Source organism: Schistocerca americana, chromosome X (genome assembly GCF_021461395.2).
Source record: "Schistocerca americana isolate TAMUIC-IGC-003095 chromosome X, iqSchAmer2.1, whole genome shotgun sequence".
Taxonomy (NCBI): Eukaryota; Metazoa; Arthropoda; class Insecta; order Orthoptera; family Acrididae; genus Schistocerca; species Schistocerca americana.
In genome coordinates, this window is record NC_060130.1 from 723627333 (window position 1) to 723643199 (window position 15867).

At 38.3% G+C, this 15867-nt stretch overlaps 1 protein-coding gene across 1 annotated transcript in view; it reads right to left on the reverse strand.

Annotated features, from left to right (window-relative positions):
- The window catches only part of LOC124556585 (dual specificity protein phosphatase Mpk3), a 170540-nt gene that overhangs the window by 11191 nt on the left and 143482 nt on the right, over nucleotides 1–15867 (reverse strand). The window contains exons 2-3 of the mRNA XM_047130554.1: nucleotides 14163–14320; nucleotides 11499–11708 (exon numbers count right to left, since the gene is read on the reverse strand). Of these exons, the coding sequence (XP_046986510.1) occupies nucleotides 11499–11708; nucleotides 14163–14320 (368 nt within the window). The remainder of the gene's footprint in view (nucleotides 1–11498; nucleotides 11709–14162; nucleotides 14321–15867) is intronic.

Here is a 15867-nt window from a genome sequence, read left to right on the forward strand (position 1 = left end):
ATGATTGTGAACTGGAAAATGGTATCTGTAACACGGCCAGTAAAGCGAAGATCTGAATGCACACTCCATATAATGTCTGTTTACAGCTTGTGAAGGTTGCTGCAAGTGGCACCTAAGTCTGTGTTGTTCTGTATGGAATCCAGGGTGGTTGTTACCACAGCTCACTTCCATGAAACACAAGAACAGTCCACGATCCTGTTTGAATGTATGGACCAGGAAGGTGAACTACCAGACTTTGCAACAGAGAAGGAAAGTTGCAGATGTCAGATTAAGTTGACTAGGTTGTTTAAACAACTGATCTAAGTTAGTGTTGCCTGTGCTATTTTAATGAATTAATCAGTCTGTCAAAATGGAGTTTGTATTTGTTGTTCTGTCTTATCTGAGCCTGGAATCTGTTAACTGACAGAAAATGAACAGGTTAAAAAAAAAAAAACTTGTTTTTTTTTTTATTGTTAAGAACTTTTTCAGTTTAAAACCAAGGATTTTAAGGTTATTGGTTTTCGTGAGTCAGCTAGTTGCAGATGCTGGATAACGAATAATTGTAAAATTTATTCATAGGTTCAGCAGTGCCACACATTTTCAGTACAGTGTTTAGCTGATGAATCTCTCCCACAAACTCCATATGCAGTCCACAAGGGTACAGTACTGATGAGTTATGCTTCATAATGATGTTGCTATGGTTTACGCAATACTTACATGGATAACTCCCCATCACACGCCCCTCAGATTTAGTGGTAAGATGGCCCAGTGGATAGCTCATCAAAAACTGAACACAGATCAAGCATGGACGTGCACCGTTTACAGCATGCACTGATAGCCTTTACCACTCAGCTACCATTCTACGTGCACTGAATTGCGAGGAGGGGGGGGGGGGGTGGGGGGGAGGAGTTGTGGGTAAGTGGTTGTGGTGTTGGACTGCCAAGTGGCCGAGCTGTGTTCAAAACTCCTTCATGCGATTAATTTTTCACATCATCATGAGCTGTCTGTCTGGTAACTGAAATTTCTGTTCTCTTTCTGTAGTCTTGGCAGTTGTCTTACTATACATTGGTTATAGAATATGAGTCATATGGTAAGGATACATTACTGTTGCAAGGAAATGTGATAAATAGTAAGAGCAGATGAGGTACCACACAAACGTCTCACAGAAATGAAACAACAAATAAATGGGTGTGTTCAAAAACATTAAAAACATATGTTTTAACAATGCACAGAAAAACTGTTATAATGAAACTATTGCATTCATTTGTTGCAGCTTAAGTGATGAACTATTATGTTTTCATCATTTCCTTGGGAGTGATCACATTCATATTCACACAAACACCTACATCAGGCCATCAGTCAAGGATGCGTATCTCACTCACTTACCAGTCGTACAAGTTAGATGGGTTGATAAGAGATCCCTATCACATGACTCACATACTGTCACAATGCCATGTATGACACCCCAGATGTGTTTTCCAGTGGAGGATTCGGTTCACTTGTTGTGTTGTTATCAAACGTTTGTGGTTCACATTCGAAAGCCACTTCTTTTCGGCTGCTAACTGAGAAGTTGTGCAGAATCAGCTGTCTTTATAGGCCCCTATCTTACATCTCGCTATTGCAAACAGATGTTACACCATGACACAGACAGAAAATTGAATAAAGCGAACAATGGGGGGGGGGGGGGGGGGGGAGGGGGCGGGGGGGCGCGAAAGAAATTGCACAGAGGTTCGAAAATGGTACACCCGCTTGGCCATCCCGTCCAACACCACGAACACTTACCCATGATGCCATTTTTCTTTCCAGCTGCCCAATATTGCACTTCTCATTCTAGGGCTGTTCAGTGTTTTTATTTTGCCTTTTTTCATAACCCAGCACACCTTCTTCCTATTTTCCTGCTTGATCTGTGTTCAGTTGTTGATGGGCTGTCCTCTGGGCCCTCTTATCACTAAATCTGAGGGGGTGCAATGGGGAGTTTCCCTTGTTAGTTACCAACTATAGTGTAGTGAACATGGCACGAAGATGGTTGCTAGTCAACCATAACTGATGTTATCTATAGTTTAGTGCCATCAACAAAGACCAAAAAAGGTCGACTGGGAAAAAAAGTGTAGTCTCAAATTTTTACACAGTGTAGGAGTGTCATGGGTAACATAATAAAAATACTGACCAAAGGGTGTGAGCATTTGGGTAGGGGCTGGTTTAAAGATAAGATATTCATACCCATCTTGTAAGATGTACTGTGGATGTTAGTAAGTGTCTGCATTCAGTGCAGCCCCCTCTAGAAGTGCCATAAATTCCTGAATGGAGAAGATTTATGCAGTCTATCAGTAACACAATTAATGGTGAGAGAAGTGCAGTAACTTTCTGGTCATTCATTAATTCACCACCAAGTGACAACAATATAGTTCCATAGCTTTACAATATGCTGTCAATGATAGCTGCAAGGTTGCTCATTTACCAATAAAACTGTTTTCCCACCAATACTACATAGGTCACTTACAACATCACACTTAAAAATTGAACTCTTCTCAACCATTGTTTATAGAACCATGTTTTACACAAAAACTCACTTAACTGGAATAAGCAGCCATTTAATAAACGGAAAATAACACATACTCAGGGAAATTATTTGATCTGTTCATTCATGATAACCTGACAGGAAATGCTGGGGAGGTATAGTCAGTCTGCAAACTGAAAATCTAGCAGCACTTGATGTGAAGGAAGTCATCTTTCCTGGAAGACACTACAGCTGCCATACAAAATGACTAAGAATTAATTCCCCTGTGGTAGTCTAAAACAGTGTGCACTGATTTACATAAATTCTGTCCAAAAGTGCTTCTTGCATTAATATAATATAATATATGAATTTGCTGTAGTGTTTATGCACTTTACTTTTCACAACCACCACACCCTCTGGGCATGTCTGTGGACAATATCAACAGTGTTTCATAAGGTGTGCTGCAGACTGCATTTACTACATGTGATGTAGTGGGTAGATAGAGTGGGATATCACTTGCTCAATCTTCAGCCTGCAGACCTATGAAGGAACGAAGGGCATGAATATAATCCATCGCACTTCTATCCCACATATCGCCCCCTCACCGTGTGCACAATGCTACACCTCTAGGGCACAATGTCTCCCGTAATACAACTGTAACACACTTAGATGTGATCTAGACATTTAATGTTTGTTTTTAACCCACTTCATTTAAAGATTAACAATATTTTTAATAATCTGTGGTTTTTCCATCCCTTGCAACATAGAAACTATTAGTCCTACAGAAAAAATGTACTAGGAAATATTTTTTGCTAGAAGCTGTGGTTTTTGAGTTATTCCAGAAAAACAGAAGAGAGACCTTTCAACCAGCCCCTCCCAGTGTTAACAACCCACCTGTCATGATTCTTAGTTTATTGTTTCTGGCACTCTCCCCTACCACTGAGCAAAAATTTGTGGCTGCATGAAGTTTTTCTCCTAATTTTCCTTCATTGACTTGATTAGCTGTAGTTACATTATATTGCGATCAAGACAATTAAAATTATAGTGCTCCACACATCTTAGACTGGTGATTGTTGAGTTACATGCCTGAGCTGTCCAATATGAGCATGCCACCACAAAAATAACAGAACAGTTCAGAAATATTTTGTTAAAGGGAAACACAAAAAGTAAAATCTATGTATTATAGGTAAGCCAAACTAAATGTTTAGAAATGAAGTGTCGATCCATATTATTTTGTCCAGGTCTTGTTTGTGTACTATCTACATTTCTAAACATACGCCTAAAACCCCTATAAAGACTGTGGCAGAGGGTATTTAATACCCTACATGCCCAGTCCATTCACAGGTGGAGCATGGGAAGCATGAATACTTCAATGCCTGTGTACAAGGTTATTTGCTCAATTTTATCTGCCAAATAACTATGGAATCAACACACAAATGGGCTGAAGAATATTTATACTTTGTGCCCTACAAGTTAGTTCTTAAAACTTTTTAAGTAGGTTCTCATGAGTTGTACACTATCTTTCTTTTGAGTATCTACCAACCTCTGTGCAATAGCAATGAAGATACTATTGAAGATAGTGTTGCCAAAGCAGAGTTACAAAACACAGCCTTCCGAAATGCCTTCACCAAAGAAGACAAAGTAAATATACCAGAATTCGAATAAAGAACAGCTGCCAATGTGAGTAACATAGAAGCAGGTAATCTCGGAGTAGTGAAGCAACTTAAATCAAACTTCCTGGCAGATTAAAACTGTGTGCCCGACCGAGACTCGAACTCGGGACCTTTGCCTTTCGCGGGCAAGTGCTCTACCATCTGAGCTACCTAAGCACGACTCACGCCCGGTCCTCACAGCTTTACTTCTGCCAGTATCTCGTCTCCTACCTTCCAAACTTTACAGAAGCTCTCCTGCGAACCTTGCAGAACTATAACGCCTGAAAGAAAGGATACTGTGGAGACATGGCTTAGCCACAGCCTGGGGGATGTTTCCAGAATGAGATTTTCACTCTGCAGCGGAGTGTGCGCTGATATGAAACAGATTAAATTGGAAAGAACACACAGGAAATGTTGTGGGGAAGGCTAACCAAAGACTGCATTTTATTGGCAGAACACTTAGAAAATGTAACAGATCTATTAAGGAGACTGACTACACTACGCTTGTCCGTCCTCTTTTAGAATACTGCTGTGTGGTGTGGGATCCTTACCAGATAGGACTGACAGAGTACATCGAAAAAGTTCAAAGAAGGGCAGCATGTTATGTATTATCGCAAAATATGGGAGACAGTGTTACTGAAATGATACACAATTTGGGCTGGACATCATTAAGAGAAAAACTTTTTCATGGCAATGGACTCTCTTCTCACGAAATTCCAATCACCAACAATCTCCTCTGAATGCAAAAAGATTTTGTTGACACAGACCTACATAGGGAGAAACAATCACCACGATAACATAAGGGAAATCAGAGCTCATACGGAAAGAGACAGGTGTTTGTTCCTTCCGCGCACTATACGAGATTGGAATAATAGATATTTGTGAAGGTAGTTCGATGAACCCTCTGCCAGGCACTTAAATGTGATTTTCAGAGTATTGATGTAGATGGTATTATGAGAAAGATTTGACAAAGAACTGAAAGACAAAAGTGGAAAAAAGGCCACTGGAATAGAAGAGATTCTCTGAGAATTAATGAAATCATGGGGAAAGCCAGCCATGACAAAATTATTCCATCCGGTATGCACGGCATATGGGACAGGTGAGATACCCCTCAGACTTGATCAGACCAAAACTCTTAATCTAATGAGCACCAAGTCCAAAGAAGGCTGCTGCTGACAGGAGTGAATACTACTGAACCATCAGTTTAAGAAGTCATGGTTGCAAAATATTGGCATAAATTATTTAGAACAGAATGGAAAAAGTTGCTGAAGCTGGCTTCAGGGAAGATCAATTGAATTTTGGAGAAATACAGTAACACACAATGCTGTACGGATCTTAGGACTTCACTTAGAACACAGGCTCAAGAAAGGCAAAACCCACAAGTACACCATTTTTAGAATCAGACAAAGCTTTTGATATTGTTGACTGGACTACAATTTTATAAATCTTGAAGGCACCAGGGATAAAATAAATACAGTGAACAAAAGGTTATTTACAGTTTTCACAGGAACCAGATGGCAGTTATAAGAGTCTACGGATGCAAAATGGTGGTAGTAGCTGTGAAGAGAGGAAGATAGGATAGTAGCCTATGTCCGGTGTTATTCAATCTGCACACTGGGCACACAGTAAATGAAAACAAAGAGAAAATTGGAAAGGGAATTTAAGTACATGGAGAAAAAATAAAAACTTTAAAGTTTCCCAGTGACATTGTCATTCTGCCACAAAGGATTCTGATGACCATTCGGATGGAATGGATACACCTTGAAAAAGATATTATAGCATGAACATCAATGAAAATAATTATGGGTAATGGAGTGTCATCCAATTAAACCAGGTGATGGAATTAGGAAATGAGAAACTAAAAGTACCTGAAAACGAGGAATTTGTTAGCATCTGTAAGTGTTAGGAAGCCTTTTATGACAGTATTTGTTTGAAGTATAGACAAGTATGGAAGTGAAACGTGGACAATGAGCAGTTTAGATAAGAAGGTACTAGAGATTCTGGAATACAGGGCTGCAGAAGAATGCTGAAGGTTAAATAGGTAGAGCGAATAAAAAATGAAGTACTGAATATAATGGGGGTCGGGGGAGGGGAAGAAAATTTATGGCATGACTTGACTGAAAGAAGGGATTTTTTTTGATAGGACACATCCTGATGGGTCAAGGAATTTTCAGTTTGCTAATGCAGGTAATGTGGGGATTAAAAATTATATAGGGGGACTAAAGTTTGAATATAGTAAGCAGGTTCAAGTGAATGGAGGTACAGTAGTTTGACAGAGATGAAGATGCTTGCACAGGATGGAGTAACATGGAAAACTGCATCAAACCAGTCTTTGGGTTGAAAAATAACAACAATTAAAATCTTTGCAAATATTATCATTCAACCTAAATCCCTTGTTAGGTGTTCCACCCCCTTGAGGTCTATGGAGCTAAGCACACATGCAGCACAGCGTATAGTTGTGTCAGAGAGACCTTTGATGTAATCTTGATAGGCACTAATAGTTACTGACAGTAACAAAAACCATACTGAAGCAATGCCAACAATGAATGGAAAAAGACTCTTGGCAGCAGTTGTAAAATGTGGTGGTAGTCTATGATATTACTCTGTAAAATAAAAGATGTAAAAATAAACAATACGACTACAAACCCATTAGCCTCAATACTAGGTTGCTATTGCAATATATTTGTCACTGGAATCCATCCCTCACCAATTTGTATTTTTAATAGCTTAAGTTTATTCTTCAAAAGTTTTTGTATAATCATGCTGCAATTACCATTTACATAGAAGTAAGTAAAAAGCAATACATCAATTTAAAATTCCTTATAAAATCAAATAATCTCCCTGAAAGTGCTTTAAACTATTAACAGATGTGTTTCATGATAACACAGTATCAGGAGTATCACCAATTGTCTTCTGGAGTTTGGTGAATGTGACTCCGATCCACAACTGCACTGCTGGCCATTAAAATTTCAGCACCATCAAGGTGGCACGCAACAAAGTGCTACATGTTCAGACATGCAAATTATCAGAATTTCAGTACAACCACACAAATTACATGGGGGTAACTCCATGTACATTCTGTACATAACAAAGGATTACACTGAAGTTTTTACTCAGAAACTGCAGTTGAATGTTGGCTGATTGTGGAAAGATCACGTTATGCCTCATTTCAGAAGGAGATTTATTTACCCGCATACGTACAAATTTGACAGCAGAAGTATTGTAGCTCCTGAGACAGTGGTTTACATTCCAGTGCTGTCATTGCTGACATTGGTTGGGATTCCATGACTGTTATGCAAATATGAAATTGATGGATTCAGGAGGGTCATACTCAGTGCCGCAAGTTATTTGCTATCCTTGCTGTTGTTGCAGTTTTAGCGGGCAGCAATGTTCTTTCGTATTATGAACAGCACTGTAACATATGAGGATCATTTGCAGAACAGTCACGAGTACATACACAATATAAATTGACAGCTAAAACTATAAATTAAAATCAGTATGGAATATTGTTCAAAGTGAGACAGGGGCAGTAGCCATAGCCAATGACAATTTCTATTAAAGGGAATGGGAACACTGACAAAGTTGTTATAAACATACCTGATAAATATGAACTGTTTTCCATACAGTAGGTGAGAAAACTGATGTAACTAGTTACGAAGAGAAAGTAAACCAGTGGACAAAAGAAGTGACAATGGGGAAAGTGAAATAGAAAACTCTCTTTCATCACTTGTGAAGCACAGAAAACTATTAACTTCAAACAAAAAAATTAATATGGAGTTGTTAGTAACTCAAATAAGACACTAAAAAGTGATTCTGTAATAAGTAATGTTCTTAGCCACATGTGTCATATATATTTAATGCAAGGGATTTTCTCACACAGATTAAAATATGCCACTATAAGACTTCTGTATAAGATGATGTCAATTACTTTTCACCAGTCTTACTTCTCATACGATTTAAAAAATGAAAAGGTTTTTTAAAGATAATGTACTCTACAATTCTCACTGACATGCACACAGGCTGAGTGGCCCTTTTGAGATCCAATCGAAAATTCACTGACCATATAAAATTTTTAGATGATAATGAGCAACCAGTTGGGGAATATTGAGAGTTGGCAAGGCACTGGGTCAACCACAGTATTTTATTACTACAGGGATGTAAATGTAATTTAAGACAAGGCACCATATTCAGAACCAATATATCAGAGATATCAATCCCATGCTGGTGATCAAAGTATTATTTATTAAAATGATGACTACCTCCAAATGGCAATCCACCTACAGAATATAGTGTGAAAGAAATATATCAAAATTTCAAAACAAAAACTGGAAGTAATAAGTTGCAAGGCAGTGCATAAAATGTGAACAAAGATTTGCAATGATGGTTGATCAATACCATAGATGTCACCCTCACCTAGTATGTGACAAGCTACAAAAACAAAATAAAGATTTCACAAATAAGATCAGATAAAACATACTGCTGAATTCCACATGGCAAGAGGTAGTGCCCACAGTATTGTATGGATAGGAAGCCTGGATCTTTTTTTAAAGGAACTATCAAATATACAGGTAGCGCAAATGAAATTCCTACCAAAATTTAAGGGTTGTGAAGCAATGAAGACAAAGACAAGAATGTAAATAATTTGGGAGTAAGGAAGGCCACTCGCCAAATAGCAGAAGTGTTGAGTTATTGACAGGAACACACAAAAGACAAAGAAAACTTGCTAGTTTTCAGAATAGATCTTTTGTCAAGCTAGATTTCTCCCACATTACTTTAACACACCATGGTACAATTTTCTGCACTACTTCTTAAATAGGAACAAAACTAGACTAAGATGAAACGAATTACACAAAAAAATTAACTTCTCTAACATGATAATATGACTGACACAACCTAATGCCTTCATTAATCATCAGAAGATCCCTACTGTTGACATCATCATTAAAAAATAAAATAAAATAAAATAATTAATGCACTTAGTAAAGTACTAACAGCTGCCTCAGTAGAGTTATTCTTTAGTAATTCTATGTGATGACTCTAACAATGGGAAGTTCACATCAGAATATCAACAATATGGTGGAAACGATAGATTACTGCTCACTGCAAAGATGACACATCGAGTTGGAGGCAGGCACAATGAAAATACTGTTACACATTCAGCTTTTGGCCAAAGCCTTCTTCAGAAAGGGAAAACCACACATATTCTCACAAGCAAGCATGCCTCATGCACAAATAAGTGCTACCTCTGACCGCTCCTAAGTGGTTAGAGAGGGCAATCGTGTGCACGAGGAATTCTTGCTTGACTGAATGTGTGTGTTCTTTCCTTTCTGAAAAGGCCTTTCATAAAAAGCTCAATGTGTACAGAATTTTCATTGTGCCTGTCTACATCTCAATATATCATCTTTACGGTGAGTAGCAATCTATCTCTTGTATGATTATTCTGCAATTCACACTCAAGTAATTGGCTGAGGGTACATGGAACCACTTTCAGACTATTTCTCAGCAATTTTACCATGGAATAATGTGAGAAAAATTAACCCCTAAATCTTTCAGCACGCTCCAATTTGTCTTATTTTATTATAATGGTCATTTCTTGCTTTGTTGCTGTGTCTGACAAAGTAACCCATTATTACACTGGTGGGTGACAACTCTTCAGAACATTGCCCTCACAGAATGTTTGGGAAATTGTGTAACGAATGATACTTGCCAGCTGTTACTGACATGCTGCCAATGCAGCACATGAATAGATGTCAGTAAATAAGGTAAAATGCTTCAAATTTTTGAGTATATATAGTGATGGATAGAAATGAAAGGAGCATATTACAAAGCTTCTCAAACAATTAAGTTTAGCCACATTTGCTTTTTGTGTAATTGCTAGTCTTGGAAACAAATGTATTACTCTACTGACACATTTTGTATGTTTTCACTCAATATTGTCCTATGTAATAATTTTCTTAGGTACCTCATCACTTAGAAAGTATTGATTGCACAAAAGTGAGCCCTATGAATAATATGTGGTGTTAACCTGTGGTCATCATGTAGGTATTTCAAGGACCTAGCCATTTTAACTGTGTCATTACAATACATATATTCACTTGCGGAATTTCATAAATGATCCATCAAAATTTGAGAAGAACTGAGACATCCATACCTACAACACTAGAAAAAAATTGCCTTTATTATCCATTATTAATAACCTAAATAATTTCTCCTGGACAATACCTATTCCATGGACAAATTCCTATTTAAAAATAGATGCATCTTAAAAAACAACTTGTTTAAGTGTAGTTGCACAATCAGGACTACAAAATAATGTGTTCATTAATGTCAACACTAATCACGTATGCATGTGCTGTAAACTGATTCATTCCACATTATTTCAATAAAAGAACCATTCATATGTTCTACAGAATGGGTAAGCAAGTAATTAACAAACTAACCTGTTAAGTCACATTTCTTAGGGGGGCCAAAAGTGGCATACTTTGATGTGCCTGGTAATACACTCAAAATTAATTATGTCTTACACACAACTAAGAACATTACGTATTATAGGGCCACACTTGAGTCTGGTTGCAGATTTCATCAACTCCATACAAATTTAACTTTCAAGGGTCATGACGATTTTTGTTATTTCATATGTAGTTGTCCAAGAGATTTTCATGTCACTTTATGTCTCTCATGTTGCTTCTTCAGTGTGTTGATTTGCTACCTCTTTTGAAATCCTTAAACCAATTTTCTGAAATGTTTTGGATATAATTATATAAACACCTGCTACACATGGACCACTTTAATTGAAACAGAGTCATATTGTGTGGCTTACTTGTTTGTCTGTCTTTTAACAATGTTCCATTCTCATTTAGTTTTACCATCTCTTATGTAAATTTTTGAAAAATGTGCATACTCCTTAATTTTTCTGAGAGTTTTTAAATATTTTACAGAAGTGTTTGTGTGATTAAATAACTTCTGGATCCTTATTTTTTCAGACTATTTTGTAAAGTCCCTTTCCTTTCAACAGATATTTAGATACCTTTAATCATCCAAGATTTTCACGAAGACTTATAGCACTGTACTGAGGAAAGTGCTTCCAAAATGGTATACCAACTTATTAAGTCAGAGGATTAATTATGAGCTGGCATTAAGCTCACTGTATACTTCATCGCAGTCTTTATTTTTCTTAAGATTCCTCTAAAATCTTTCATCGTTTTGTCATTAATCACATTCATTATGTTCTTTGAATAGCACCTAACATAGGGCAACAGCCACATGCGGTGTGAATTTTAAAACCACAGTGACCTTATTCTTACATGAAGTCATGACTTTTCTACTCATACATAAATCAAGTGCCTAATTTGAATTTCACTTTAGTGTACCTGTATGCTGTGCCTGTTTAGTGACTCCCTGTCCTCTGAATTTGATGCATTGCCCAGAAATAAGTGTGGAACTATCTCAACAGGGAAGTCCCGATCTTCTTCTAGACCCAAGGATGAATCACAGCGGTCATCTGAATCTGAAGAGTCTGTGCTACTTGTAGCAGCAGAAGATGAACTACCACATGAAGAACCCAAATGATGGTGCTGCCTCTGAAACAAGAAATAAAAGTCATCTTTATACACTGAAACACAGAAATAAATATTCTTAAGCCAGCTGAGAGGCTAAACAGTAAACAAATTTCTGTGTGTTATATTGTGGAAAAAATAATGATACCCAATACTGTAGTTAACAAAGTCACAATGGTATTGATGTGTTGTTCATTCTTCCATTATCTATTGCACTGTGACAAATATAAAGTGAATGCTGCATGGGTCTAGCAAGAATTCTGATTATATGAGGACTACAATATAAGTTTCATATCCTTCAAGCAGAGAGATTTTCATGGATGGCAGAATATTAGCAACAACTAATTTTTAATAATGAGAATGGGGATTTTTTTTAGAACATTCCACAATATAGCCGTCAGAAGTTGATTTTCTAGTTTCATAACCAGAGCTTCCATTATTCTGCTTTCCCTTAACTCTGGTCCTTCATTACACCTGCGTGATCAAAGTGATAAAAAGTGCTGTAAATTACACACTCTTAATGAAGATGAAGTGAAATTCAACTCATAGTGTCTACTGATCATATGTGAGAAGTCTTGGGTTTATACAGTAGAGTTGTGAATTTTTTTAAATTGGATCTATTGAAATACCGAAACCATATGGAATCATTTGTATGGTTTACAGCAAACAGAAATTCATACAAAGCTGGTGAATTTTTGTACAGAGTATGTTCTCTGACTTTGAACAATTAAGATGAGTGTAGTTGTACCTTAAAGAGACCTGAAAACACAACCACAAGGAAAACATCAAGAAAAGATGCAATATGGTAAAGGATGGCCAATGATTGAGGATTTCAGAGACATTTCAGGAGAGTGATGGAGAGAACTCAATATGAGAGAGCTTTGTTCAAGATCAGTGATGAATTTGCTGACTTATAGTAAAACACAAATGCACAAAAAAAACCTCTCTGCAATGCTTGGACCATTTCAAAAAGAATAACTAGTTCTGAGCGCCACTTGGTTATCTTGTTTTGTAGGTCAACTGCTTCTCACTACAAAACAAACTGCAACTAAAGCAAAAATGGTAGGCAGTAAACTATAGAGAAAAGGAGAAGCACATTTAATATGTGAGAAAGGTGTTTTTTGTGTTTTGAAGCATTCTTCTAGTTAATTACCTTGCAATGGGCAAAACAAGGACTGGCAAGTACTGCACTAGTCTTTTAGATCAACTACATGAGAATTACATTGAGAAGAATCCTGCTTTGCAATTTTTTTTATCTTCCATCATGGCAATGGAAAGTGCTTCAACAATGGGAAAACAAACATTTTGCCAGGTCTGGCATGCCATCCGCATATATTTCCATCTTTTTTGCACAACTAAAGAAATTTGTGGTCGAGAGATGTTTTGAGTCCAAGAGAAATTTCATGGCAGCTGCAGTTGGAGTATCAGAATCACAGAGAATCTCATTTCTTCAATAGAGATTACCACAGAGAAAACTGGATGAAGGACACTGACCTAAAATGAGACTCACCAACAAATAGTGCAAAAGCAGTATTGCACTGCCAGTCAGAAGACTTTTCACCTTGCATCTCTCTTCCATATAACATTCTTGTTGAAGACATAGGAAGTAATTATGGATTCCTCTTTCTCAGTTCTCTAATTTTTCCTAAATTACTAAATACGTTTTCAAAGTGCATTAAATAACATTCTGTGAAAAAAGAAAGTCAATTTCAAAATGTTAAAATCATGACTCGACTGACATGCTAATGAGTGCTTACCTTCAGGAGAGGCAACTCTCAGTACTGTTGACACAAACAGAGCGCAACACTTTTACTCGTTAGACCAACAGATTTCCTCTAGGAGGAGATAGAGATTTTTTGGTTTGGGGAAGATGCCCCTAGGCTGTGGCTAAGCCATGTCTCTGCAATATCCTTTGTTTCAGGAGTGCTAGTCCTGCACGGTTCGCAGGAGAGCTTCTGTAAAGTTTGGAAGGTAGGAGACGAGGTACTCGCAGAAGCAAAGCTGTGAGGACGGGGTGAGAGTCATGCTTGGGTAGCTCAGTCGGTAGAGCACTCGCCCACAAAAGGCAAAGGTCCCGAGTTTGAGTCTCAGTCTGGCACACAGTTTTAATCTGCCAGGAAGTTTCAACTGAGCTACCTGTCCCTCCCCCTCCCCTTTCAACATCCCTTTTTCCTTCCCGTAAAAGGAGCCTACAGAAACCTATGGTTGTTCTGAATGGCAGGAGAGCTGTTGTCTATTTTCATGTGCCTCCCTTTCCACCTTCCAGTTTTAGTACAGAAAACAGAAATAATAGAACCACAAAAGTCAGTGAGCTTATAGAATCTGTAAGTGTACATCTGCACCACCCATGGTTTCTGTACATGCAAGTGATTATATCCTGTTTCTTGTACATTATACATTTATTTATCATTTCTTGTGAATAATTCCCATCTACTTTCAGAAATTACTTGCTGATATTTATAATTAAGTAATCCAAACCTTGCAGGTCTGCAATGCTGGTGAAATCCGTAGGCTGCGGAGCCCCATGAGAGGCACAGCAACAGACTCGGCACCTGGGCCAGTGCTCACATCACCTGCCAGCTCACTACAACTGTCACACCATTCCGGGTAGCAAGAGCGAAACTGAGAGAAGCCACCTACAGAAACAAAAAGACCAAAATTAGCAAACTACAGAGCAATTTTCTTTACACAACTTCATCATTACTTTCTTGAAAAACACAGCATGAGAACATAATTACATGTTATGTGGATAACTTTACTGTAAAATATTTATGAAGTAAAATCTAAAATTAAAATAAAAGGTATGTGACCACAGTGTACTACAATATGATTATTCAAACTAATAGACTGAGAAAGCATGACCATTCCTGAAGGACAGCTGAGGAATGGTAATGAATAAAATTTTCAAACAATTGAACCAGTATGTCAATGGGAGACAAAGAAGGTTCACAAATTATGCAACAAATTTTGGTAGTTTCAAATGAATGTACTTCAAACAACGACAAAGACACAATTCTACCCACTCAGAAAATTGTTAATGAAATACTAAACAGGACTATGTATCTGTCCCCAGAAGGTACACCAACAGCAACAATAAACCACCTCTTTAAGTCATCTGTTTTACAAAATGGCTCTAAGCACTATGGGACTCAACATCTGAGGTCATCAGTCCCCTAGACTTAGAACTACTTAATCCCACTTAACCTAAGGACATCACACAAATCTATGCCTGAGGTAGGATTCGAACCAGTGACCCTAGCAGCAGCGCGGTTCCGGACTGAAGCACCTAGGACTGCTCGGCCGTAGCGGCCGGCCTTCTACTTTACACTGAAGAACTAAAGAAACTGCCTAATATCATGTCGGGGCCCCGCAACCACGCAGAAGTGCTGCAACATGATGTGGCATGGGCTCAACTGATCTCTGAAATAGTGCTAGAGGGAACTGACACCATGAACCCTGCACGGGTGTCCATAAACTCGTAAGTGTACGAGGGGAGGGAGACTCTTTGGAACAACATGTTGCAAGGCATCCCACATGTGCTCAAAAATGTTCATGTCTGTAGAGTTTGGCGGGCAGCGGAAGTATTTAAAGTAAGAAGAGTGTTCCTGGAGCCACTCTGTAGCAGTTCTGGACATGTGAGGTGTTGCAATGTCCTGCTGGAATTTCCCCAAGTCTGTTGGAATGCACAATGGACATGAGTGGATGCATGTGATCAGACAGGATGCTTATGTATGTATCACCTGTCCGAGTCCTATTTATATGCATCAGGGGGTCCCATGTCACTCCAACTACACATGCTCCACACCATTACAGAGTCTCCACCAACTTGAACAGTCTCCTGCTGACATGCAGCGTCCATGGATTCATGAGGTTGTCTCCATATCTGTACACATCCATCCACTCGATAAAATTTGAAACAAGACTTGTCTGACTAGGCAACATGTTTCCAGTCATCAACAGTCCTATGTCAGTGCTGACAGGCCCAGGCAATGTGTGAAGCGTTGTGTCATACGGTCATCAAGGGTACGTAAGTGGGCCTTTGGCTCCACAAGCCCATATCGATGATGCTGACACTTGTTGGTGGCCCAGCATTGAAATCTGCAACAATCTGCAGACGAGTTGCACTTCTGTCACATTGAACAGTTCTCTTCAGTGTCATTGGTCCCATTCTTGCAGGATCTTT